The following is a 27573-nucleotide window of genomic DNA, read 5'->3' as shown; positions in this document are numbered from 1 at the left end:
CTATCCTCCAATCCACTGACACCGTGGCCGTTTAGAGTGACAAGTTGCAATTACCACTTCTGAACAAACTAATCCATAGTTTGTTGTAATACCAATACCAACTAATACCAAGCTCTCTGCCTTGGTACATATGTCAGATGCTGGTTTAACATTTCTGCAATGTTAATGCACAGTTTTGTGTTGTTACCAAAAGTGAAGAAATAGTTATACACCACCACGCACACTTACTTGCTGATACAGCAAGTCCTAACTCCAAGCCATTGAAAATTAAACTTATTGTAACATACTCTTTGAATCACTGGTTACCTCACAGTAATGACTCACATGCTCCCTGTTTCACTGAAGCACAGAGCTTTGAGAAGCAAACTCTGATTCTCTGGTCTCATAACAAATCGACAGAGGGCAGCATAGGCTTACACCATTATTCATTTATAGCATCATTCTTCACTGGTTCATATCAAGTGGCTAGTTTATCTTGTTTTCCTATTAATCTGTGTGATCTTGATTCTAATTCCCCCAACAGTCTTAATTTTCTGTTATTCAAATACAGTATGACCCTCAACTTACTCGGAGCCACAATCATCATGATATGATGACGGAAGTTAACACTATTGCATTGAGTGGCACAGTTAGTGAGTCGGCAAACTGAACCTTCCTACTGACCAGCTTCTCTGCAGCAGATACTCTCATGCTGCAAACACTGCCACTGTCCACAGAGCCTATGTGCTGTACTGGCAGCTCTGTGCATGCCTGGACAAGTCAGCTGAACTTTGGAGGGAAAAAAGCAGAGTGGGAGAAAGGCTGCTGGAGAAGCATATGCTTGCTGAGTGTGTGCCTGAACTCGACTTGGCTTTTTCCTCCTCCAAAAGCAGTTTCCAGCAGCATTTCTGCCCCCAAGCAGTCAGGGAGGCACAGCTCACATGCAAGTATATCCTCCCTCCCACCTAGCTTCTCTCTCCATCCTCCCCACCTCCATGATAAACTGTGCACCTGCTGCATGGACAGATTCTTGGAGCAGGTGAGCATAACAATTCTTTCCTGGAGAAAAAAAATGCAAGTGTATTTGAAAGACAGCTGTGCATGTGTATACATGCACATAAAAGCACTGCCTTTTCCAAAAGTTTGTTTTGAGAACAGCATTCCTATGATTGGACATGTGATTTTGCTTGTCTGCTTCTTTATGCAATAAAATTCTTTCTCCAATAAAATAGAAAGTGTGGGTGGAATATGAACTGAAAACTCTGATAGTGCAGCTTCTGTGCATTCACTCTCTCTGCTTTTTTAAATGGTGGGAATTATTCAGATCTGTTTCACAATAAATTTTTAATAACTTTAAAATAAAGTTATTAAAATTATTAGTTTAAATAATTATTTAAAATTATTATTAAATTATTTAAAGTTATTATTTAAAGTTATTATTTTAAAGTTAATAACTCTCTGTGAATGTTCCATATAGTAAATTATTTAGCTTCTAAAACGTGCACCCAGTAACAAGGAATGTTGGACTTCAGAGTAGAGACACAGGAACTTGAATCCTTACACAGTTGTGAACCTCATGGGGCTACAGATTATGTCATGTAGCCTAAACCTCTCTTACAGAGTTGTTAACATAAAATGAACCAATCCCTTATGTTTACTATTCATAGTTCATTTGAAGGACAACATACAAATCAATCATATGCTAAAAGTGACAAAATACATAGGCTTGAATTCACAGTTCAGTGTGGGCGGAAGGCACCCACACTTGTACAATGGACTGACATAGATATTCTGGGGCAGCCCCATTTAGCATCACCATTTCAGAGAGTTCCCTGTGCCCGAAGAATAGTTTTCGCTGGGAGTGGGGGATGAGACGCAGGAAAGCTGTCCTGTTAGTGGAAATCTATTTGCAGGTTACTGGATCACACTAACAATGTCTGTTTTTTATTTTATGATTATGTATTAAGAATTTATCTCACCTCCCCATTTTTGACAGATGTACAAGGCATTTGACAAAACACTTCAATCTGTACAAAACACAGTCTATATAGAAACCAGGTGCAGACAACAAAGCAAACCATATATTAAGAATATTTACATATCACTTTTAAACAAAACTTCCGGAGAAACTGGAAGTAGCTTTTTATTTTTTTAAACTGTCAGGTTCAGTTTGAGCTCCCCTTACCTCAGGAGAGGGGCATTCTATGGTATTCACAGTTTCAGTTAATCGCAGGGGGTTCAAGAACGAAACCTCTGAAGATATTGGAGCACGCCTGTATTATTAATTAATAATAATTGGAACCCTGTGCTTCCAAAGCTTATAGAGACCTTAATGTAGAGAGAGTGCACGTGTGCTTGTGTACATTTGCTAGACTTTATCTAGAAATGGAATCCTTAGAAACTCCCTACGAACTGTTCCCCCAAACCTTTACAGTCATTCTAGGGTACCCAGAAGGTTGAACTGGAGAGCAAGATGTGCAGTTAGGGATTTCCAGGCAAGAAAAGAGGCTGAAACTGGGTTTACATGTGATCTAAAGCACTCTAGAGAAAATCAGAAAATGTGACATTTTAACTTGGGGGTAAGATTACCTCATACCACATGTTAGCATTCCAGTTAACAATTTTTTCTGAAAACCGGACAAGATATTTTAAAAAATATATTTCAAAAACTTTTTGCAACCTACCCAAAATTGGCTTGTGACCCACAGGTGGCTCCCAACCCACAGTTTGGGCAACACTGCAAGATAATATCAGAGTCCAGCAAAAACCTGCATTATGAGTGAGAGGAAAAGTGAGCAAAATCACGCTTAGTACCCTTCTGGACTTCTTCCTAATGAGATCTTCAACACTGCTACCAAGCAGAAGATCTTTATAAGGCTGCTTTCATTCAAGCAGCTTGCAACCTTGAAAAATCACTACTTTAAGACAGTGGTCGTCAACCTTTTTCATGCTACAACCCCAATATATAAATAAATAATGAGACTGGGGGGCCCCACTGTTGATCTTACCCCCCTCCCAGAATCCTATCCACCCACCTCCGTAATGTCCTCCCAGCAGAATTTTAATGAAATATTCTTATTAGAAAGAACAAAAAAGCTGCCATGAAGCCTGACACTAGTGAAAGCTATTTTAGCACAATTGCTAAGAACCTGAGCAGGACTGGGACACAATCGCCGGGTACCTGAAGGGGTTTACCAGATGCCACCCCTTTTACCTAGTGGTCTTCTTCTAATAATAATAATAATAATAAAACTTTATTTTTATCCCGCCCTTCTCCCTAACGGGACCCAGGGCGGCTAACAACATATTAAAAAAACAAATTTTAAAAACATTAATACATAGCAGATAAAAACATTTAAAAACACACTACAGAGGCCATAAAAACAGTAGTCAGATTAAAAGAGTAAAAGAGCAGATCACTGAGGAATCAATCCTGTAAAACTAAAAGATGTATAAAAAAGTTAAGAAGGCCAGAAATCAGAAGGCTTGTTTAAACAACAGTGTTTTCAGGCCTCGCCGAAAACTCTCAAGAGAGGGAGCCATTCTCAAGTCAAGGGGAAGGGAGTTCCATAATGTTGGTGCCACTACCGAGAAGGCCCTATTTCTTGCAGCCGCCCCCCGGACCTCCTTGGGTGGCGGCACTTGCAAAAAGGCCTTCTCTGATGACCTGAGAGGACGAGCCGGATTGTACAGGAGTAGGCGGTCTCTAAGATATCCTGGCCCAGAGCAGTATAGGGCTTTAAAGGTCAAAACCAGCACCTTGAATTGGGCCCAGAAACGAATGGGCAGCCAATGTAGCCCCCGGAGAAGCGGGCTGACAGAGTCAAACCGCCTGGCTCCGGTGACCACACGGGCCTCCGCATTCTGTACTAATTGTAGTTTCCGAACCATCTTCAGGGGCAGCCCCACATAGAGCGCGTTACAGTAATCTAACCTTGATGTCACCGTGGCATGGATCACCGTGGCCAGGTCTGCACGATCCAAGTACGGTCGCAGCTGGCGCACCAGCCGAAGCTGAGCAAAGGCCCCCCTAGCCACAGCCGCCACCTGGGAATCCAGGAGCAGCTGCGAGTCCAGGAGGACCCCCAAGCTGCGAACCTGCTCCTTCAGGGGGAGTGCAACCCCATTCAGAGCAAGTCGATAATCCAGCACCTGCATCGAGGATTTCCGAACCAGGAGAGCCTCTGTCTTATCCGGATTTAATTTCAGCTTGTTAGCCCCCATCCAGATCCTCACTGCTTCCAGACAGCGCTCCAGGCCCTCAACCGCCACCCTGGAGTCTGGAGGAAAGGAGAGATAGAGCTGGGTGTCATCAGCATATTGATGACACCTCACTCCAAACCCCCGGATGACCTCTCCCAGCGGTTTCATGTAGATATTAAATAGCATGGGGGACAGAATTGAACCCTGCGGCACCCCGCACCTCAAGGGCCAGGGTGTCGAACAGGCATCCCCCAGCACCACCATCTGGGACCGACCCTCCAAGTAGGAGCGGAACCACCGCAAAACAGTGCCTCCAACTCCCAACTCGGCCAATCGGCCCAGAAGGATACCATGGTCGATGGTATCAAAAGCCGCCGAGAGGTCCAGCAGGACCAGTATTAGCCTGGGTAATCTAGCACAGTATTCTAGCACAGTGGTCTTCAACCTTTTTCATTCCCATGACAAACCCACAACTGAGGCTTTGCAACCCCATTAGGTCCAATCCCAAGGTTGAAGAACACTGCTTTAAAACTCAGCTGCTTCACCTGTATGGGGTAGAGTGGGATTGGCTATAAGGTGAAGGGAATAAACCAAGGCAAATGAACAGGAAACAATTTCTACTAGAAATGAGCAAGTCTATACCTAAGACACAGATTTACAGTTGCATCAAAACAATTGCAAGAGCATACAGGGATAGAAAACAACCAAGGATAAATGCATCTAAGTAAAGCTAACCAAAACGTGTTCCCAGTTTCCAAATTAAAACAATTTGCAATTCATATGCAATTCAGATTTTCAGTTCAGCTTCTCTTCCAGTTTTTGCCCTGATCCTCTCTTTTCTTTGCAGCAGTAGCTTTCTTTCCAAGGTAACATGTGCTCTCCCCCCTTATCTCATGAACCTTCTTCTAGATTTTATCTAAGCAGACAGCCAATTTTAAGTTTCTTTTCTACAGAGAGTAGCAAAAACGAAAGCGTTTTTGCGATTTTTTCTGGTGACTCGCAAGATGAATTTTTCTATGCTGTGCTTTGCAAGACGAATTTTTTCTATGGCCGTGCTTCGCAGGACGGATTTTTAAAATTAAAAAGTTTTGTGCTTGAAATTTTTGAAATCCTCTGTACAGTATGTATGCCTTTAAAGAACACTTAATAAACACTTTGTAAACCAAATTTGACTTTGTTCTGACTTTTTTTGCCCATAGGAACGCATTAATTAAATTTCAATGCATTCCTATGGGAAACCGCGCTTCGCAAGATGAAATTTTCGCAATACGAAACGACTTGCGGAACGAATTAATTTCGTCTTGCAAGGCACCACTGTATTAGAAACTAAGCAGCAGGGTAAGATCCAGGAGAGTTTTTGGTGGTGGTGGTTTTGGTTTTTAAAGTAAAGATCTTGCAACAGGTAAGTATGGGAAAATGGCTCCTTATCTGAGTATTTTGATCAACACTTCTGAACGTCGTGCAATCTCCTTGGCAAGATTCAATGTGTTTCCATCCAAGGTCACAGAAGGCAGATATAGGCAAATACCATATAAAGATACTCTGCCCTTGTAATTTGGGAAATATTGAATCAATCATACACATTCTTTTTTAATGTCCTCGGCGCACTAGATCCCGCCACATGCCTGCACTTCTTGGCAAAATGAATGGTCTTTCGGATGAGGCAAAACTGAAACGTCTCCTAAATGACTGCTCACCAGATGTGCTAGAGGGAGTGTGCTAAATTTTTACTTTTAGCGATTTCTAAGCCTTCTTAATGTAATCTGTCAAAAAAATTGATATTTTATGTTGAACTATAAATGTACTATTAGTAATTTAGTAACATAACTCAATTTTTGATAAACGGGATTAGAACTGATTATGTTTGTTTTTATGGTTTATTTATCTATGCCTAATAAAGGTTTATTCATTCATTCATTCATAGAGGAGATGAGGGCTTATATTATTAATTACAAACATTTTGCTAATATGAAGGGTACAATTTATGGAAATGGGCTGCCAAGGGATATGCAAGTGTAAAAGGTTGAGAACCACTACAGGAGAACCATGAATCAATTCCACCTTTAAGGTGGCTGGTGTGCTAAGCCAGAAGCTCAACATATACAACATATAATACATAACTGGGAGTGTGCAATTCACAGTAGAGAGATGATCAAGTGCAGCCGCATATAGTTGCAACCCTTTTTACTCAGAAGTAGACCAACTGCTTTCCGTGGGTGTTATTCTTAAGTAATGGTGCACTGAATTGTAGTCTGGAACTCTGTTTCAAATGAAAAGGAACATGACACCCTGGTGTTGAAAAAAAACAGACCTCTGCCAAATGCAAGCATTTGCAAAAAGGAACCAGGCTGCAGCAGCATTTGTGAAATGGAAAGAGTTTGAGAGCTCTTTCTCTGGAGGAGAATAAAAGGTTAACTTTGGCTGGAATTTCCCAGGGAAGTTACCACAGAAATAAAGAGCCCTCTAATGATCTCTGAATTGTTTCTAATGATCAAGTGGTGCCTGCCACTTGAAATGCAACTGCTTGAAAGGAAACTCAGGACAGGAAAGAGTTGAAAAGCTCTGTCCTCTGATCGGACCTCAGAGATAAGGTGAGTTGATAATTTCAGCTTGATTACTTGGCAAAAATTTGTTGCCCTGTAGGCAAGTATCTATGGTATGTAGCCACAACAGTGATGAACAGATACAATTTGCCAGCTACAGGGGAGGCACTACAATGGGCTCTAGGATTCACACAAGGTTTTCCCCTCTAATGAGGGGAAATTGTCCCCTTGCTTTCATTTGCCCCCACTTCCCAAGAAAACCAGAGAGTGAACTGCGAAGTTCAGATTGCACCAATATTTATCCCAGCAATAAGATCATTAAATTTGCGGATGACACCACGTTAGTGGGGCTCATCCCTGAAAATGATGAGTCTGCATATCGTGAAGAGGTACAACGGTTATCTTTATGGTGCAAAAACAATAACCTTATTTTTAACATCAATAAGACTAAGGAGTTTATTGTGGACTATCGGAAAAGAAAATCTGACATTCAGCCCTTGTGCATAGAGGGCGTTTGTGTAGAGCAGGTGGACGAGGTTAAGTTCCTGGGGATCATCATGAAGAAGGATTTGACATGGAGTGCAAACACCATGGCTCTTGTCAAAAAGGCCCAACAACTATTGTTCTTTCTGAGACTCCTCAGCAGACAAAAACTGTCTGAGACATTGTTGGTAATTCTTTATCGCAGCTACATAGAGAGCATTCTATCTTATTGTCTCTGTGTTTGGTTTGTGAGTTGTGCAGTGGTGGAGAGAAAAGCACTCCAGAGGGTTATCAACACTGCTCAGAGGATTACTGGCTGTTCCCTCCCTTCTTTGGAGGAGCTTTACAGTACAAGGTGTATGTCAAAAACCTTAAAAATTCTGAGAGATCCCTCGCATTCTGGTTATCAGTTTTTTGAACTATTGCCATCAGGAAGAAGATATAGGGTGATAAGAACAAGAACGAGTAGATTAAAGAACAGTTTTTATCCCAGTGCAGTGTCTAGATTAAATGCGGAGGTACAGTGATACGTTCAATAGAGTTTTAGCAATGTGGTGATTGTATATGTAGTCTGCCTGACTTTGTTGTATTGCTGTTTTGTGTGGGTCTTGTCTTGTTTTACCTTGCAAAAGCACCTAATTTCGTTGTACTTGTGTACATGGATACAATGACAAATTTTCTATTCTATTCTAAGTGAGAGAGAATGCTCAGGAGCAATTGCTTCAAGAATAGAACCTGGGCTATTTCCCAGTTCTAGAGGTCAGAATAACAGACAGGACAATAGGGAATTCTCTACTCCACCAGTAAACCATCCACTACTACTTTCTTGAGGGTCAACATTTTAACTGATGTTCTACTCCTGCAGAGGTTAGGGGTCTCATTAACCTAAAACACTACCTGTTCTTTACAGAGTTCTTTGGTGAAGATGGTGATCTGGAGTGGGATCCAACTGACTTTTCCATTCCACCTCTGTATCTGGACAGAAAGGTTTGGATGTCCAGTGGCAAATGCAGGTTATCACTTGAACTTGCACAGGAGCTTCTGGGGAGTTTGGTTGTGAATACTAACAACAAGTTAACTATCAACGTTAACTTGAACTTATAGTAGCTTTATACCCCCAGGTACATCAGAACAAGATTTTTTTATTCTAGAGCCCTTACCTCCTTGCAGCAGAAGCCAGGTGCCAAACAGTACAGGCGCATGCAGAGGATGGTAGGGAGAGGAAATTTCTAGGTGGGGGAAGGAAGAACAGGGGTGGACCAGGCCTGGGAGGGATCAGGATTGGTGGAGACCTCCTCCACCATATCCTAGCCTCCTTCCTGGGCCACCCAGCATTACACTAGGCTTCCCAGATTTAGCAAAGATCCAAGAAGCCCCACAGGACCAGCTGGAGCACAGCATGGGGTAAGGGGAAAAATATTCCCTTACCCCGAGAAGACCTTCAGTTGCCTCCTAACCTGAGCTGAATACAGCACAGGCCATGCAGTCTAGCTGTGCCAGTGAAGGTTAGAATTGGGCTGCCCTACATTCAATGTCTTGTTGAAACACAGAGTTAAAGTTGACCAAGCAGAATATATACAATACTATTAAAATGCCTGACCTTTCTGAAGATAAGCAGTCTAGAAAAGGAATTAAAGCTAAAGCTACATTTCCTTTCAATCCTCCACCCCCAAGTCACTTTGGCTATTTCTGGGATCGTAACCTATTTTTCTCTTTTAAAATATAAAAATGAATTCCTGGCCTGATTTCTGGGCAAAAAGGATACAATATTCCCCCACCCCAAAAAATACTTATTTAACATCTTAATTAGTTTTCTGGATTAAAATAGCTAGTTAGGGTTATTTAAATAGTATTCTCTTGATACGCTCTAGCGAAATTTAAAAGTTAACCAAGGTAATTATCACAAGCACTGTATTTATATTAAAGATATAATTGATGATATTCTGAGCACCATGCTTTATACAAAAATATGTTATAAACATAGAAAGGTACATTTACTAAGCATAAACAAAAGGATCAATGAACCCTCAGAAGTCTAAGGAAAAGAGCTCTAGATAATTGTTTTTTAGAACCTTACTGGAGGTTTCTGAATAATCAAGTAATGGTGAACCCTTCCTTAAATGTGGCTTGACTGACACTGACTTTCCACTGCATTATACATCTTCAGGGAAGTGCTGGATTTACAGTGCAATCCTATGCATGTCAAGTGCAATTCCATTATAGTCAATGGGCTTACTCATAAGAAAGTGGGAACTGGACTGCAGCCTTAGGCTGCAATCTTATCCACACTTACCCAGGAGTAGGCCCCACTGACTATAGCAGAATTTACATCTGAGTAGACATGCTCAGGACTGGACTCTTAGGCCCAAACCCTAACGAACTTTCCAGCACTGGCATATATGGGATATATGCTGAACCCTGCAGTTGGGTGGCATTCACGGAGGCCTCCTCAAACTAAGAGAATGCTTGTTCCCTTACCTCGGAGCTACACTGCCCTTACGTCAGTGCTGGAAAGTAGGTTAGGATTGGGCCCTTAAGTTTACAAAGGTGAGGCTCAGGTGGCCTGACTCGCACCTCCTTGAACCACCTTACAAAATGTCCTAACATTCTTTGCAATGAGCAAAATTTACAGGGATTCTCAGAAGATTAATCTGGACCAATAGTTTCTATTTAAATGGAATGTATAACATCTTAGGATACAACCTACTATTGTCAAGCATACAGAAGAGGTTTTGTTCACACAAGGTAGGGGTCAAGAATGGAAATCACATATCTAGCCTTCTCTCTGCAGCCTCCTGATCCCAAGGGTTGGGAGACTCTCTAGAACAGGATGGCATGTAATAAAGGAGCCGAAGCAGAACAGGAAATCAGCAAAAAAATTTCCCTTGCACAAACACCTTTGGATACAACCCATTGTCAGAGTTTGAGTTCATCACTAACCAGAGAAAATGAAGGATTCCTGATCAGTTATTTTCTTCCACTTCAAGAAAGAAACAGGGGCAAAGACTTGGGTCATTACACTTCATACTATTAACTGTAAATATGTTTTCAGTGGTGCTTCTAAAAAAAAGATTCTAGGTTCCAGCAAAAACATTCAGAAGAGATCATGTAGGTTGTTGCCTATCATCCACTTGTGCATTTATTTATAAAAGAGATTATATCTTGCCTTTCCTTGATAAGGCAAATGCCCAAGGCGCAGTGGCATAGCTACTGTAGTTCACACCTAGGGCAGATAACATTTTAATACACCTCTCCTATTTTCAATAACCCCTTCCTCTACTTGCAGCAGTAGCTCTCCTCTTTCTGCAGCTGCTTGCTCATGACCTCCCTCCAGTGGCATCACTAGGGTTCACCTCATTCAATGCGGGATTGCCAGTGCGTCACCCGCCATGCAGTGTGCGGGCCAACACCACAGGTGGTGGGTATGGTGATGTACCATCACTCCGTCCCCACTGGTTTTTTGGTTGTACCTTCTGATAGAACAAAGACAGAACACATTCTGCATGAAAAGACGCATTGATTGATATATAACATGATGGTATTATTCCTCCAAACTGTGATTTTAGTCACTAGTGGTTTCACACACACCCTCCAGGGTGTCAGCTTACTAACACCTTAATGCAGCAGTATTGCAGCAAACTTTTAGCAGTGGGACCCACTTTTTAGAATGACAACCTGTCCAAGACCCACCAGAAGTGATGTCATGGTGGAATTGACATAATCAGGCAAATTAGTATAAGTATTTATATAATAAGTATAAATAACTAAAGTAAAACAAATAATTAAATAAACAGAAGCCAGCCCTGTTCCACCAAGTGAATTTCCTTTGTAGCCTGCCTGCAATAACACGCACCCCCTCCAAAATCAGTAAGGTTTTCAGCCCTACCCAGTGCCCACTTCAATTTAAGAACTTGTTTAAACCAGATCACTGTCAGGATCCACCTGGCTTTGCAAGTCTCCAAAAAGTTCACCTTATCAGCTGAAGCCTCTGTTTTGATCCTTTTTAATGGGGGGGGGGCTCCCTTCTGGAGCATTTGTAAAGCTCCAGTTCCATCAGATTGGGACCATTCTGGTGGCTTCACATTCCCCTTTGCTTGGTCTGACCACCAGCCAAAGCACATTTGCTTACTTGCGAGTAAACGCAACCATGAGGCTTAGTTTAGTTTTCCATAGGACTCAATACATTCATCTGCTTGGAGGGAGAAATTTCCTTCTCAGGTGTTTTTGGGAGCTGCATTCATTGGATCAGGACTATTCTGGTGTCTTTGGATTCCTCTCAGCCTGCCCTTTCCGACAGACTAAGGCACATTCACCTACTCGCAAGTAAATGCATGATACAGCTCCGTTTCACTTTCCATAGAGCTCCATGCATTTTTTGTTCTCCGGTTTTTTGGCCATAACTTTTGATAGAAAGAAAATATTTCACTCTGGTTTTCTGCATTGCAGTCTGCTGGAAATTCCATATTCAACAGTATGTAACATGATGGTATTATTCCTAACCACCGCTATTTTAGCATGTCACCCCCCCAGTGCACAGCACCACCACCACCCCGTGTGCGTCACCCGGTGTGGCCTGCACCACCTAGCAACACCACTGCCTCCCTCTTTTTCAGCCACCCAGCTTATTTTAAAGTCAGTGATGTTGGAGTTGGTGCAACTCCGTCTGCTATCCAGAGGGGTCAGGATGCTGTCCAGAAGGGGTCAAGCTATGACCCAGTGAATCTGACATAAGAACATAAGAACAGCCCCACCGGATCAAGCCATAGGCCCATCTAGTCCAGCTTCCTGTATCTCACAGCGGCCCAACAAATGCCCTAGGGAGCACACCAGATAACAAGAGACCTGCATTCTGGTGCCCTCACTTGCATCTGGCATTCGGACGTAGCCCATTTCTAACATCAGGAGGGTGCAAATACATATCATGGCTTGTAACCCATAATGGATTTTTCCTTCAGAAACTTGTCCAATCCCCTTTTAAAGGCATCCAGATGTCATCACCACATCCTGCAGCAAGGAGTTCCACAGACCGACCACACACTGAGTAAAGAAATATTTTCTTTTGTCTGTCCTAACCCTCCCAACACTCAATTATAGTGGATGTCCCCTGGTTCTGGTGTTGTGTGAGAGTGTAAAGAGCATCTCTCTATCCACTTTATCCTTCCCATGCATAATTTTGTAAGTCTCAGTCATGTCCCCCCCATCAGGCATCTCTTTTCTAGGCTGAAGAGGCCTAAACGCCGTAGCCTTTCCTCATAAGGAAGGTGCCCCAGCCCAGTAATCATCTTAGTCACTCTCTTTTGCACCTTTTCCATTTCCACCATGTCCTTTTTGAGATGTGGTGACCAGAACTGGACACAATACTCCAGGTGTGGCCTTACCATAGGTTTGTACAATGGCATTATAATATTAGTTGTTTTGTTCTCAATACCTTTTCTAATGATCCCAAGCATAGAACTGGCCTTCTTTACTGCCGCAGCACATTGGATTGACACTTTCATCGACCTGTCCACCACCACCCCAAGATCTCTCTTCTGATCTGTCACAAACAGCTCAGAACCCATTAGCTTATATGTGAAGTTTTGATTTTTTTTTTGCCCCAATGTGCATGACTTTACACTTACTTACACTGAAACGCATCTGCCATTTTGCTGCCCATTCTGCCAGTTTGGAGAGATCCTTCTGGAGCTCCTCACAATCACTTCTGGTCTTCACCACTCGGAAAAGTTTGATGTTGTCTGCAAACTTTGCCACCTCACTGCAGACCCCTGTCTCCAGGTCATTTATGAAGAGGTTGAAAAGCACGGTCCCAGGACAGATCCTTGGGGCACACCGCTTTTCACCTCTCTACCTTTCAACCTGTTTTCTCAGTGATCCTTGTGGGGTGTTGCCCTAACCCTTTATCCTTCCCTTCTCCTCTGAGCACTTGCACTTGTCCTCTGACCTGTTAAGATGTGCACACCAGGGCTCTGATGCCCAGGCCATCTTGAGTACAAGGCATGCAGGGCGAGGCAGCTCTAGGGCCTTGCTATCTCTTAGTAATAGCTGAACCTCTGATCCTAATCAGATGCTGTAAATATACACTCAATGGAACTGTAAGTAAATAACTTCTTTTTGGCAACTTTAACAAGCCATTGCCTCTGTCTTTTTTTATTGATTAGCAGTCAGCCGGGTGAGGAAGGTTCCCTGGGGTGATACCCAAAAGGGGGGGTTTGCTGCTTAAGCTACTCTGCTTCCCCCAGAGTAAAAATTAAACTATTTTTAATTTCCTCCAACAGGTTATGGGCCAGGGACTGTGCACTAAGAAACCCAGGGACCATGCACTAAGAAACCCAGGGACCGTGCACTAAGAAACCCAGAGGACTGTGTACTAAGAAGCCCAGATACCTTGGAAGAATATTTTTTTTGCTTTTTGATTTTTGGGATCTCTCCCCACTCATTTGTGTAAGGCTGAACTTACTTGCTAAGTAAAAGATGGCAGAAGGATCAGATGTGGAAGCCTTAGCTATCCAATCAATGGTCAGGCTGAACCCAAAACTTTCCACAACTGGTATTGTAGAATGAAGGCAGAAATACAAATATATGGAGCCTTACCTGCTCTAAACAAAGAGCGCCCAACTAGTGGAGGGGCTGCAATTGAAAAATGGGATCAGGCAGATGGGAAGGCTAAGTGCCTCATTCTAAGATCACTAACTGAGCTTCAGTTGCCTTACATGCTAGAGGTAGTGACAGCTGCATCGTCGGCAAAGAGGAAGTCACGAAGACATTTCAGCTGGACTTTGGACTTTGCTCTCAGTCTGGAGAGGTTGAAGAGCTTTCCATCTGATCTGGTCCGGAGATAGATGCCTTCTGTTGTAGTTCCAAAGGCCTGCTTCAGCAGGACAGCGAAGAAGATCCCAAACAAGGTTGGTGCAAGAGCACAGCCCTGCTTCACGCCGCTTCGGATGTCAAAGGGGTCTGATGTGGAGCCATCGAAGACAACAGTGCCCTTCATGTCCTTGTGGAAAGATCTGATGATGCTGAGGAGCCTGGGTGGACATCCAATCTTGGGGAGAATCTTGGAGGCCGTCCCTGCTAACCAGGTCGAAAGCCTTCGTGAGATCTATGAAGGCTATAAAGAGTGGCTGTTGTTGTTCCCTGCATTTCTCCTGCAGTTGTCTAAGGGAGAATACCATATCAGTGGTGGACCTGTTGGCTCGGAATCCGCACTGTGATTCTGGATAAACGCTCTCTGCAAGTACCTAGAGCCTCTTTAGTGCAACTCGGGCAAACAACTTTCCTATAACGCTAAGGAGAGAGACGCCACGGTAGTTGTTGCAGTCACCCCTGTCACCTTTGTTCTTGTACAGCGTGATGATGTTTGCATCCCTCATGTCTTGAGGTACTCCACCTTCTCTCCAGCAGAGACAGAGGATTTCATGCAGCTCAGTGACGATGATGTCTTTGCAGCACTTTAGGACTTTCAGCAGGACAGCTGTACCATAACAAGAAACAGTGATGGTTCTTTAATGGCTCAAGGCTTTGAGCAAGCTGGAGTTTATTTTCTAGATTTGCACCAGGAGGAAGAACAGCTGATGTATGCCAAACAAACTTGTACTAATGATTGTCTGAACTTGTGGCACCGCAGGCTGGGACACAACCGCAGCCCTAGACTTGCAAAACAAGGACCTTGCAAAGGGAATTAAGGTAAAACACTGTGAAAACCATCCAGACAGGTGTGTATGCTGCATCAAAGCCAAGGTAGTCAGTGCATCCTTTCCAAAGAGGTCTGAACAGCGCAGCGCCAAAGTCTTGGATATTGTACACAGTGATTTAATTGGTCCAATGCCCACTAGGGAACTATAGATATGTGCTAACATTTGTGGATGATTTTTTGAGATATACAGTGCTTTATCTACTAAGAGAGAAGAGTGAAGTTCCTGAGATGCTCAGAAAATACCTAGCTATGGTGAAGAACAGATTTGGAAGGAATTCTGGCGTGTTACAGACGGATAATGGTGGTGAGTACACCTCACAGCACACAAAGTCACTTTCAGAAAGCCAAGGAATCAAACATAAATTGACTGTCCCATACACTCCACAACAAAATGCCATTGCAGAACGCAAAAACAGAAGCCTCTTGGAAATGGCTAGATGCATGCTAACTGACGCAGAGCTACCCAAAATTTTTTGGAGTGAAGCAACAGTCACAGCCAACTATTTGCAAAACAGACTACTCACTAAGGGTGTTTTAGACAGCAAAACTCCTTTTGAGCTGTGGCATGGCAGAGCACCAGACATGAAGCATCTTCGGGTGTTTGGCTGCAAAGTCTATACATGTCCCAAAGGAGAAAGGGTCCAAGCTAGACCTCAGAGCTGAAGAAGGTCTCTTCATAGGATATGCTCTAGGCACAAAAGGTTACAAAGTTATGGACATGTACACCGGGAAGGTGACCACTAGGCATGGTCTATACTTTGCTGAGAATGAGAGAGTTGACAAGGGTAAAAAGTTCATTGGTGGTCTATCACAGACAGATGGGGAACTCATGTATGTACCAGTTTACCATAACAGCATACCATGACCCTCATCGCCAGAGTCTGAGACCAGTGTAGCAGCAGAAGGGGAGACTATTAGGGAAGAGGAATTGTCGGAGCCAGAAGTTACCACAGGAGCAGAGCAGGTTCCAGCAGAACCCAGATGTTCATCCCGAGAGAACAAAGGCATACCACCTTCACGATTCAGACTGACCTACCTCGCAAGGTCGTTGCCAGAACATGAACCAGAATCCTGGAAAGAAGTGGAAGCAATGCCTGCAGATGAATCAAGTAAGTGGAAAAGAGCTGCACAAGATGCACTACACAAAAACAGAACATGGAAATTAACCAAGTTACCACCAAGTAAAAAGGGGATAGAATGCAAATGGGTCCTTAAGGTAAAAACAAATGCAAAAGGGCAAATAGAGTGCTACAAAGCAAGACTAGTAGCCAAAGGTTACTCCCAGATATATGGAGAAGATTTTGATGAGGTTCTCGCACCCATAGTGAATCACACTACTATAAGACTGCTCCTGAGCATAGCTGCTTCAAGGAAAATGTGTGTACGCCATTTGAATGTTAAAACTGCATTTCTCCATGGAGAAATTAAAGAGGAGCTTTATATGAAACAACCACCAGGTTTCAGACAGCGAGAAAGCTCACCTTGTATGCAAGCTTCAGAAGGGGCTGTATGGCTTAAAGCAATCAGCCAAAGTTTGGAATGAAAAACTGGACCAGTTGTTAACACAACAACACTTCACACAAGGTGCAGCAGACCAGAGTCTGTACACAAAACAAAAGGATAGAAAATGGACATAGCTCTTGGTTTATGTAGATGACTTGCTGTGTTTTTATGAGAGGGAACAAGACTACAGGGACATAGTAAATCACCTGAATAAAGAGGTGGAAATTAAGGAGCTAGGAGATGTCACTTATTACTTGGGTATTCAACTGGACAGAGAGGAAGATGCAAGTTTTCTTCTCAGCCAGAAAACAAAGATTTTGGACTTGTTGGAATCACTAGGACTCAAAGGAGAAGGATGACAAGGAATGTATCAAATCGGAATGTGATGAGAAGGAATGAGAAGGAATGTGCTGATCCCTGGAGAAGGGGAAAAATGCATCGCTTTAAAATCACAGTTTAAAAATCTGCTTTTTATTGTTGTAGAGAGACAGTCATGCAAGTGATTACAGATAAAACCTAATTATCCACAGATTTTTCTATTTAAACATGATGAGAAGTATCCTTTAAATTAAAGGAAAACAGTCCTTTAACAAAGAGAGTCTGGTCCAACAAGAAGCTGACGGAACATACCAAGATCCAGGTCTACAGAGCTTGCGTCCTGAGTACACTTCTGTACTGCAGCGAGTCATGGACTCTTCGCTCACAACAGGAGAGGAAACTGAACGCTTTCCACATGCGCTTCCTCCGATGCATCCTCGACATCATCTGGCAGGACAAAGTTCCAAACACAGTCCTGGAATGAGCTGGAATCCCTAGCATGTATGCACTGCTGAAACAGAGACGCCTGCGTTGGCTCGGTCATGTCGTGAGAATGGATGATGGCCGGATCCCAAAGGATCTCCTCTATGGAGAACTTGTGCAAGGAAAGCGTAGACCACAGCTGCGATACAAGGACATCTGCAAGAGGGATCTGAAGGCCTTAGGAGTGAACCTCAACAGGTGGGAAACTCTGGCCTCTGAGTGGCCTGCTTGGAGGCAGACTGTGCAGCATGGCCTTTCCCAGTTTGAAGAGACACTTGGCCAACAGACTGAGGCAAAGAGGCAAAGAAGGAAGGCCTGTAGCCAGGGAGACAGACCAGGGACAGACTGCACTTGCTCCCGGTGTGGAAGGGATTGTCACTCCCGAATTGACCTTTTCAGCCACACTAGACGCTGTTCCAGAACCACCATTCAGAGTGCGATACCATAGTTTCTCAGAGACTGAAGGTTGCCAACAAGCCAAAAAAGCCATGAATGTGAGAGAGGACAGCCAGCTGACAATCCATCTAATCATTCTCTCTCCAGGCACAAAGCAAACCCCTCCCTTCCCCCTGAGCACGTGAAAGATGGCTAAATGCTAGTGATTATCACCCCCATTCTTTCCCCCTCACTGTGGCTCCTGGTGAAGGGAGGGATTGCTGCCTCCTAGTGAAGCCTAAGTGCCTAGAGAGAGACTGATTGCCTCTGTATGCATTTCAAAAGGTCAGCAAGGCTGTTTTTAAATCACAGGAGCAAAAAGGGACTTTGTTTTTTAAATTGATTTGCTTTATTCCTTTTTTTGCCATCCATGTGAGTTCTGGGAATGGAATCTCAGGAATAATCAATCTGTACTTTCAAGCATGACTTAGTGGCCTAGTAAAGTACCACAAACAGTACAGATTTCCAAGACAGTTCTGGTTAATGCAGAGGTATTGGGTGTGTTCCAGTAATACTGATCCTCCAGAGCAGGGGTGTCCAAACTTTTTGGTAGGACGGCCAAATCATCTCTCTGACACTGTGTCAGGTTGGGGGTGGTGGGGAAAAAAAGAATTTACATTTCAAATTTGAATAAATTTAAATAAGTGAATATATTAGAGATGGAACTTATATGAATGAATGTAGGTCTTGCAATACCTCAAGGCCTATAAAAGGCCTTGTACAAAGCAAAGCCGGCCTTTCCTTCACTGCCACTGCTGCATCACACATGTGAAACAGCAAGCAGTGGAGGGAGCCCTCGTCCCACAGCTCATGAAAGAGGTCGAACAGTCACCTTCACACTAAGAGCAATTGAGTCGGACCAGCATGGGCTTCAGCAAGTCTCCGCAAGCGGCCCCGGACCGGGGTTTGGGCACCCCTGCTCCAGAGCAAAATATTCCAGATGCTACCCACTGTCTCAGCCTCCAAGTTGACTACCTGTAGCAGTCTGGGGCAATGCACACTATAATGCAAAAGCCCAGGACATTGAAAGCTGGCTTAATAACTTGATGTAGCTAACTCAAAAGCCAAGTGACCTAAATCTTAGTACAGAACAAAAGCATTTATTGTCTCAAAGCTCTGACATTTTAATTTGCTTTCACTCTGCCTTTGAGGTTCACATCCTTAATCTTTTCTTACTAGCAAAACTGAGAATGCAAATTTTTTTCCCAATTTTTCCTTAAATTGGTCTGTAACTGTACAAGACACAAGATACTGGATAAATCTTGCCTACCTACTGGAATAAAGGAGAACACCATTCTAAAACCTGAAGCTACACGAACTACTATAGTACCTGCTATTGCCTACATCACAGTCATTCAAAATAAGATAGCCTTGCAAACAAGCCCACAAAAGTTGTTAGCATACAGTTTTTAAGTTGATTCAACCACCATTTAACTCATTTTTGTCACAATGACCTGAAAGTACTGCTCTTCTAACAAACAAGTGTCCTTGCTTGGTCACATGGAAGCATTTTTACATATCACAGCCTAAGCTATTTACAAGACTGACTTTGTTTAAGTGTCCTTGCCCTTTCCTTACACATTTGGTTTACATTGATGTTTAACAGTATAAATTATTGAGCTTTATCAGTCTCTTCAAAATATAAAGAATTAAGTCAATTTCCTATATCTAAAGTTATTCAAATACTAAAAGTAGATCATGTCACTCAAGTTCTATAAAGCAAACTTCACTGCAGAAAGGGTAGAAGATTAGAAGTTCATAGTAGTCATAACTTTACTTTCAGAATTCAGAAAACATGGATTAGTAACATCTCTCTAGATATATATTTTTACATTACCCCCTACTATATCAAGTACATAGAAAGTTAGCTCATTGTGAAAAATAGGAAAGAAGAATGATGCTGTTGATGTTTCCAGGGAGTTTGCTTTGGTTAGGACACCAGTAATTAACATGCTTCAGACAAAGGGTCAAATAATCCCTGAAGTTATTTTCAAAGTCAGTTTGGATATTTTAGGACTATTCACTAACTTTCCAGGACGCTTGTGTGGAAACAGATTAATAGTCATTTGTTTCCTTGAAAATAAAATCAAGTACTTACAACAGAATCCGATCAACTTTTGGTCCATTATATCTCTGAAGGACAAGGGGAGGCCTATACACTTTCATCTTCTCTGCAGTCTGTATACTTATTCTTAGAGTTCTCCTCTTTATAAGCACATGCATGCAGTAGCTACTTTATTTATAGACATTAACTCAATGAGTTTTACCATCAGATGTAAGATATAGCAACTGAATGACATTCACAACATTTGAATCAGTTCTAGCTACGATACTATATTAACATCATGAATTGTTCAGTAATATAGTATGAACTAATGCTCTACTTTAATGCAGTTACAATATTCTCAGAATTAAAATTCAATACACTACACAAACTTAATCAGAACTAAAAAAGTCAATGATTTCTTTTACACTTTTAATTTTCATGTCATTCCTTCCTTTCCTAAAATGCATTAGCAGAAATAGCAGGAGATAAACATGTGACAAAAACTCACTCCAAATCTAAGTGGGGTGTTATGTATTCATAACATTTGAGAGCAGAAAAGACTGCAAATACGAGCAATATGATTCCTTGCTTTCAAATGCTGTGGCACACTGATGTGCCATGGATGGTCTGCAGTTGTGTTGCGAGAGTTCGGGAGGATCATTTGTAGGGCCACTGGGGGATGTGAGCCCCTGCTGTCAATGTGGTGTGCCTTGTCAATTGTCAAAAAACTGATGGTGTGCCTTGACAATTTTAGTGTCTTCTCAGTGTGCCATGAGGTGAAAAAGTTTAACAATCACTGCCATAGCTACTCTAGTTTAAGCTTAAGTTTCAGAATTAAAGATGGAACAGAAACAGATTTAATTCAGCTCTCCCTGCCTCAACAGCCTTATGCCTCATAGAGCTCTATTAAAAGTCCCACTGCAACATGAAGTAAAAGAAAGGTGGCAAGAGATAGGCCTTTTCTGTTGTGGCACCGCATCTCTGGCATATGCTTCCAGAGGATCTACAATCAGCCCCAACAAACAGTGGAGCAATTCTAATGAGGCTTAAAAACATTTCTATTTCAATTAGCTTTTGAGGTTAGGAGGGCTGCCTCACTGCTGTCTTACAATTGCATTTTTTAAAGCCATTGCTCCTGGTATTTAGTTGAGATTTTGTTGCCTGTTGGTCTATCACAGCCAGTTTGTTGTGTTTTAATTTCAAATATGTCTAATTTTTAACTGGAAAGGCAGGGTGTAAATTCCTCAGTCTTGCTGTATCGATTTCTTCCTCACTAACATTCTAGATCAGGGGTGCCCAAAGCCCAGCCTGGGGGCCACTTGTGGTCCTCAAGGACTCCAAATCCGGCCTGTGGAGAGCTCTCAGTCTCCAATAAGCCTCTGGCCCTTCAGAGTCTTGTTGGAGCCTGCAATGGCCTGGCGCAACTGCTCTCAGCATGAGGGTGACTGTTTTGACCTCTTGCATGAGCTGCAGGACGAAGGCTCCTTCCACCGCTTGTTGTTTCAGGTCTGTGATGCAGCAGCGACAGCAAAGGAAAAGGCCAGCCTTGCTTTGTGCAAGGCCTTTTATATGCCTTGAGCTATTGCAAAACCTTCATTCATTCATGTAAGTTCCAGTTCTAATATACTCACATTTAAATTTATTCAAATTTGAAATGTAAATTAATTTTTTCCCCAGCCCCCAACAGAGAGATTATGTGGCCCTCCTGCCAAAATGTTTGGACACCCCGTTAATTTGTCAAATTATATTTAAAATTTAAGGAACAATTCCAAAAGCCTCGAGAAGAAAGCTTTTTAAACAAGCTTTCTTGTTTAAAAGAAACAAGAAAAGAAACGAGAAGAAAGCAAGATTAAACAAGCTGCTACTTGGTGGCAGCACTGCTGCCTAATCATCACAGCCACACCCCTTGACATTTATAAATCAGGCAGCAGCCTCTAGGGCTTCTAAAAGGTGTGAGAACAACTCACAAATGATCTAGATTCTAATACATGCTGCAGCTCCTGATGCACAATGGAAAGTCTCATATTTCAACAAAACCAAGTATGCACTTCATACGAGGATCCCTGCTAAATGGACGAAGAAGCATTTAAAGCAACGGCTCTCAAATTTGGAAGGAGAAAGCAACTGTTCCTATTCAACTCAGCACAGCATCTTTTCTACAGGTTATCTGCTCGAGTTTCTTCTCCATCTTTTAGTTTATGAGCCCTTTTGAACAGGGAACCAACTACCGTATTTTTCGCTCCATAAGACGCACCTGACCATAAGACGCACCTAGTTTTTAGAGGAGAAAAACAAGGAAAAAAAATATTCTGAACCAAATAGTGTAATAAAATATTTAAAACTATAACAGAACAACATTTGAACCATGTAAAGTGAACAGCAGTCAACAGTGGCATTAAGAACCATTATCACTGTCATTAACAAATGGAGAGACTTAAAGGTTTGAGCACTCTAGTTTTCTGGAAACACCAAGAACTCATCATCGCTAGAGTCAGAATTTATGAAGCTGACAAAAGCAGGTGCACACAAATAGGGGATCACATTATCTTTCTGCTACCATGATGTTCTGCCAAATTCCAATCCACTGGGCCTCGTGCCCGCTTAAGGCTGATCAGTCCCCCTTGGGCAACTCACCAGTGCAGCAAGCAAAAATGAGTCCAGTTCCAGTCCACAGATGCCAAGTAAATCAGTCCCATCATTCAGAGTTACCAAATCAGAGTCCAAAGCCAATAAGCCAAATTACAGTCCAAGGTCAGGTTCCAGGTAGGTCAGTTAAATCCATCAGGGTATCCAAGTCCAGTCACAATCCACAGTCAGATTCCAAATTCAATAAACCCAGTCAGTCTCCTCCCCTACCTCCAACCTGCACTCCTTCAAAACCCACAAACCCTTTCTGCCTCTGGTATTCCTTATATCCCTGAGGGCCCTATTGCCTTCCAGTGGCTGCAGCTGTGCAGCACTCTCTGCTGGATGCCCAGGCCTTACCTTTAAAGGGGCCACTGCTGACACCACATCTACCTCCCCACCAGATCTTCCTGGATTCCAATACAAGGGGGGGGAGCAGATCTCTATACAGACCAGTGCAAAAACAGGGGAAAGGTGTGGGGGAGGTAAGATCTTTGTATAGGCATCACAGCAAGACCAGTGCAAAACCCCTTGCACACAGAACCAACAGATGGAAGTGGGGGGGGGGGTGCAGATCTCCATACATAGCAGTGCAAAAGCAGGGGAAAAGTGTGGGGCAGGTAAGATCTCTGTATAGGCATCACAGCAAGACCATTGCAAAACCCCTTGCACACAGAACCAACAGATGGAAGTGGGGGGGGGGGCAGATCTCCATACATACCAGTGCAAAAGCAGGGGAAAAGTGTGGGGCAGGTAAGATCTCTGTATAGGCATCACAGCAAGACCATTGCAAAACCCCTTGCATACAGAACCAACAGATGGAAGTGGGGGGGGGGTGCAGATCTCCATACATACCAGTGCAAAAGCAGGGGAAAGGTAAGTCAGCCCCAGTAGAGCCAATGGGGCTCACTCCCAGGGATGAGTGGACGGGAGAAAAGCCTGCCAGCGCCTCCTCTCCCAGGGAGGAGAGTCCCTGGGCTCCCTGGACTCACTCCCTAGGCTCGCTCCCTGGGCTCACAAGCCTGCCAGGGGCTCACTCCTAGGGATGCGTGGACAGGAGAGAAGCCCGCGATTGACTCATTTCGCCTGGAGATGGACTGGTAGCTCGAGGATCGACATAATGAGCACCCCTGCTCTAGGGGCTTGCTCAGCAAGACTGCCACCCCACCCTTGCTTTCCTGGGAGTGAGCCCCAGTGAGTCTGAGACTTACTTCTGAGTAGACACCTGGGCTTGCCAAGCGAGTCTGCCATCCCACCCCCGCTTTCCTGGGAGTGAGCCCCAGTGACTCTGAGACTTACTTCTGAGTAGACACGCGGGCTTGCTCAGCAAGACTGCCACCCCACCCCCGCTTTCCTGGGAAGCCGAGCCAAGCAGAGCGGGCCAGGGGCGGGGCCAGGGGCGGAGTTTTTTTTTTTTTTTTTTTTTTTTGCAGTCTTCGCTCCATAAGACGCACACACTTTTCCCCCCACTTTTTGGGGGGGAAAAAGTGCGTCTTATAGAGCGAAAAATACGGTATATAAACCACTTTGTGACTTTTAAAAAAAAGTATATTATAAAAATATTTCTAAGACATGATGGTCGCCGCCACCACCACCATAATGGTTTTATTTTATATAAAATTATACTTACCTTCTCTGGATCTCCAAGTCTTCTTGTGATGGGCCATTTTGCACTTGTGGGGGAAGTTGTGCATTTTGTCGAGGTAATGTTGGACCTAGGTAAACATGAAAATTATACTCAGCTTTTGTACAAAAAAGCCATGTGAAATCAGAGGCAACTAATCAACTTATAATCATTTACTTAAATTAACACCAAAGGCTTATGCAGCACGTAAAAGCACTGCAACTAATGTTGCTTTAGATTTTTTTCAAGATTCAGCACAGGTGAATTCAACAGAAAACAAAGCACAATATTCTTTGTATAGTAGTCCATCAACACTGAGTATGCTATATTCAGCAGAAAAAAAAATGATTTTCTATTGCACTCTACATAGGATGGTCCAAATCTGTGAATAAAGGGACTAAGCACAGAATGTAAGAGATGCAATTATTCCTATGTGAAGCCAAATACATGGGATGCATATGATAACGTATAGTCTTTTTGGCTGAACAATTTAGCAATATAGTGAAACATAAAACTATCACTGGTACAATACAAAATGAACCAAAATTTTCTGATAAAATTCTAAATTCATGTAGTTATGTATATTTGTAACACTCTTCTCACACTAAGCAGCCACCCCTTAGTGGTCATCCCTTCCTCAAATACACTACTACACACAGTTGAAAGCCCTGATCTCCTGGTTGCATGTTTTTATTCTGAAATAGTCTCACGTGCATCAACGTAAAAGCAAAAAAAATGACCAATCTTTGGTTAAAGACACTACAGAAAAATTGTTTTCTAGCATATACTCAAAACGGTTCAAAATGGATCATCAGTTGCAAAATGTCAGATCCTGCATTATAAAGTCCATTACTGCTCATTCGCATGCATGCTTTCAGAAATAAATGACACTGGATTCAATGGAATTTACTCTCAAAGACGGAGATTTTTTGCTCTTACTGAGAATAAGGGATACATAGTCCCCTTTATTTTCAACTCATTTTACAAGCTGCTCAGCTGAAGCAATTTTGTATTTGAAAAATCTTAAATGTTCAGCAATTTTTCTTTTGTTTGTTCTTATAGACTTATGTTTCCTTTGTTTAGATCCCTAAATTGCTTGAGATGGAACATAAGAACAGCCCCACTGGATCAGGCCATAGGCCCATCTAGCCCAGCTTCCTGTATCTCACAGCGGCCCACCAAATGCCCCAGGGAGCACACCAGATAACAAGGGACCTCATCCTGGTGCCCTCCCTTGCATCTGGCATTCTGACTTAACCCATTTCTAAAAGCAGGAGGTTGCGCATACACATCATGGCTTGTACCCCATAATGGATTTTTCCTCCAGAAACTCGTCCAATCCCCTTTTAAAGGCGTCTAGGCTAGACGCCAGCACCACATCCTGTGGCAAGGAGTTCCACAGACCGACCACACGCTGAGTAAAGAAATATTTTCTTTTGTCTGTCCTAACCCGCCCAACACTCAATTTTAGTGGATGTCCCCTGGTTCTGGTATTATGTGAGAGTGTAAAGAGCATCTCCCTATCCACTCTGTCCATTCCCTGCATAATTTTGTATGTCTCAATCATGTCCCCCCTCAAGCGTCTCTTTTCTAGGCTGAAGAGGCCCAAACGCTGTAGCCTTTCCTCGTAAGGAAGGTGCCCCAGCCCCGTAATCATCTTAGTCGCTCTCTTTTGCACCTTTTTCATTTCCACTATGTCTTTTTTGAGAGGCGGCAACCAGAACTGGACACAATACTCCAGGTGTGGCCTTACCATCGATTTGTACAACGGCATTATAATACTAGCCGTTTTGTTCTCAGTAGCCTTCCTAATGATCCCAAGCATAGAATTGGCCTTCTTCACTGCCGCCGCACATTGGGTCGACACTTTCATCAACCTGTCCACCACCACCCCAAGATCTCTCTCCTGATCTGTCACAGACAGCTCAGAACCCATCAGCCTATATCTAAAGTTTTGATTTTTTGTCCCAATGTGCATGACTTTACACTTACTGACATTGAAGCGCATCTGCCATTTTGCTGCCCATTCTGCCAGTCTGGAGAGATCCTTCTGGAGCTCCTCACAATCACTTCTGGTCTTTATCACTCGGAAAAGTTTGGTGTCGTCTGCAAACTTAGCCACTTCACTGCTCAACCCTGTCTCCAGGTCATTTATGAAGAGGTTGAAAAGCACCGGTACCAGGACAGATCCTTGGGGCACACTGCTTTTCACCTCTCTCCATTGTGAAAATTGCCCATTGACACCCACTCTCTGCTTCCTGGCCTCCAACCAGTTCTCAATCCACGAGAGGACCTGTCCTCTAATTCCCTGATTGTGGAGTTTTTTCAGTAGCCTTTGGTGAGGGACCGTGTCAAACGCCTTCTGAAAGTCCAGATATATAATGTCCACGGGTTCTCCCGCATCCACATGCCTGTTGACCTTTTCAAAGAATTCTATAAGGTTCGTGAGGCAAGACTTACCCTTACAGAAGCCATGCTGACTCTCCCTCAGCAAGGCCTGTTCGTCTATGTGTTTTGAGATCCTATCTTTGATGAGGCATTCCACCATCTTACCTGGTATAGATGTTAAGCTGACCGGCCTATAGTTTCCCGGGTCCCCCCTCTTTCCCTTTTTAAAAATAGGCGTGACATTTGCTATCCTCCAATCTTCTGGCACCGTGGCCGTTTTGAGGGACAAGTTGCATACCTTAGTCAAGAGATCTGCAACTTCATTCTTCAATTCCTTAATAACCCTTGGGTGGATGCCATCAGGGCCCGGTGACTTATTGATCTTTAATTTATCAATTTATCAATGAGGTCAATTTATCAATGAAGACTGCTCCTGCACCTCGAATAATGAACTCCTAGGTATACATATGCTATACACCAATGAAATCTTTACTGCTATGTAATGCCAGTTTTATTATAAATTCTGGTGATTCATGAGGGGGTTGAATTGTTCTGGTCAGTATGTAGTGTATGGAGAACAGTGACAATCCAGAAGTTGGGTCATAATTATCTTAATTCCTAAACTAGAAAAGGAAGCCCCAGCTTCAAGTCTATATAAGTTGTAAATGGTGGAAGCTCTACCACATTTGCCAGAATTTAGCACCATTTTAATCACCATCCCACCGTAATATGGCACAATTCTTTTGTATGCTTCAGATTAAAAACTGCTTTTTTTGGTACAATCCATAGATGCACTAACTGAAATACAATACATGGCATCTCTAGGTAGAACTAGGAAAGACTCCTGTTTGAAATCCTAGAGAACCACTTCTGATCAATGTAGGCAGGACTGATGTAGATGGACCAATTGTCTGATTCAGCATAAGGTCACTGGCTTTAAACTAGATTTCTTAAGTCATTCATCTCTATTTCTTGCCACCTCTCTCTTGTTCAGCATCTGCTCTTGAAGTCACTGAATCTAGTTACAGGATGGACAGAAACTTTTGGATTTTGGAACACAAGCATTGTATCAAACATCTTATCAATTGTTTTTTATGTGGCAAAATCTATGCTCAGAATTGCCAAGGTGCAAGGCAGAGCACCAAGCACAGCCTCCACTTCCACGGTCCTGCTGCCAATCTGACCAATTCCTGCTTCTGGGTCTTTCATGTCGCTTTTAAACGTCACACAACTTCCAAAGTTGGCCTGC

The 27573-nt window shown here is 43.0% G+C and overlaps 1 protein-coding gene across 11 annotated transcripts in view; it reads right to left on the bottom strand.

Moving 5' to 3' along the window:
- ENAH (ENAH actin regulator) overlaps positions 1-27573 on the bottom strand; it is a 185171-nt gene that overhangs the window by 84306 nt on the left and 73292 nt on the right. For all 11 annotated transcript variants that reach the window (XR_010793987.1, XR_010793986.1, XR_010793984.1 and 8 more), the window contains one exon: positions 23943-24027. Coding sequence is in view for 5 of the 11 variants with exons in the window: in XM_066618697.1 (XP_066474794.1) it covers positions 23943-24027 (85 nt within the window). In the remaining 6 variants the exon portion in view is untranslated. The remainder of the gene's footprint in view (positions 1-23942; positions 24028-27573) is intronic.

Source organism: Tiliqua scincoides, chromosome 1, assembly GCF_035046505.1.
Source record: "Tiliqua scincoides isolate rTilSci1 chromosome 1, rTilSci1.hap2, whole genome shotgun sequence".
NCBI lineage: Eukaryota > Metazoa > Chordata > Lepidosauria > Squamata > Scincidae > Tiliqua > Tiliqua scincoides.
Note: the sequence above shows the minus strand (reverse complement) of the source record. Positions and strands in the feature narration are given on the sequence as shown.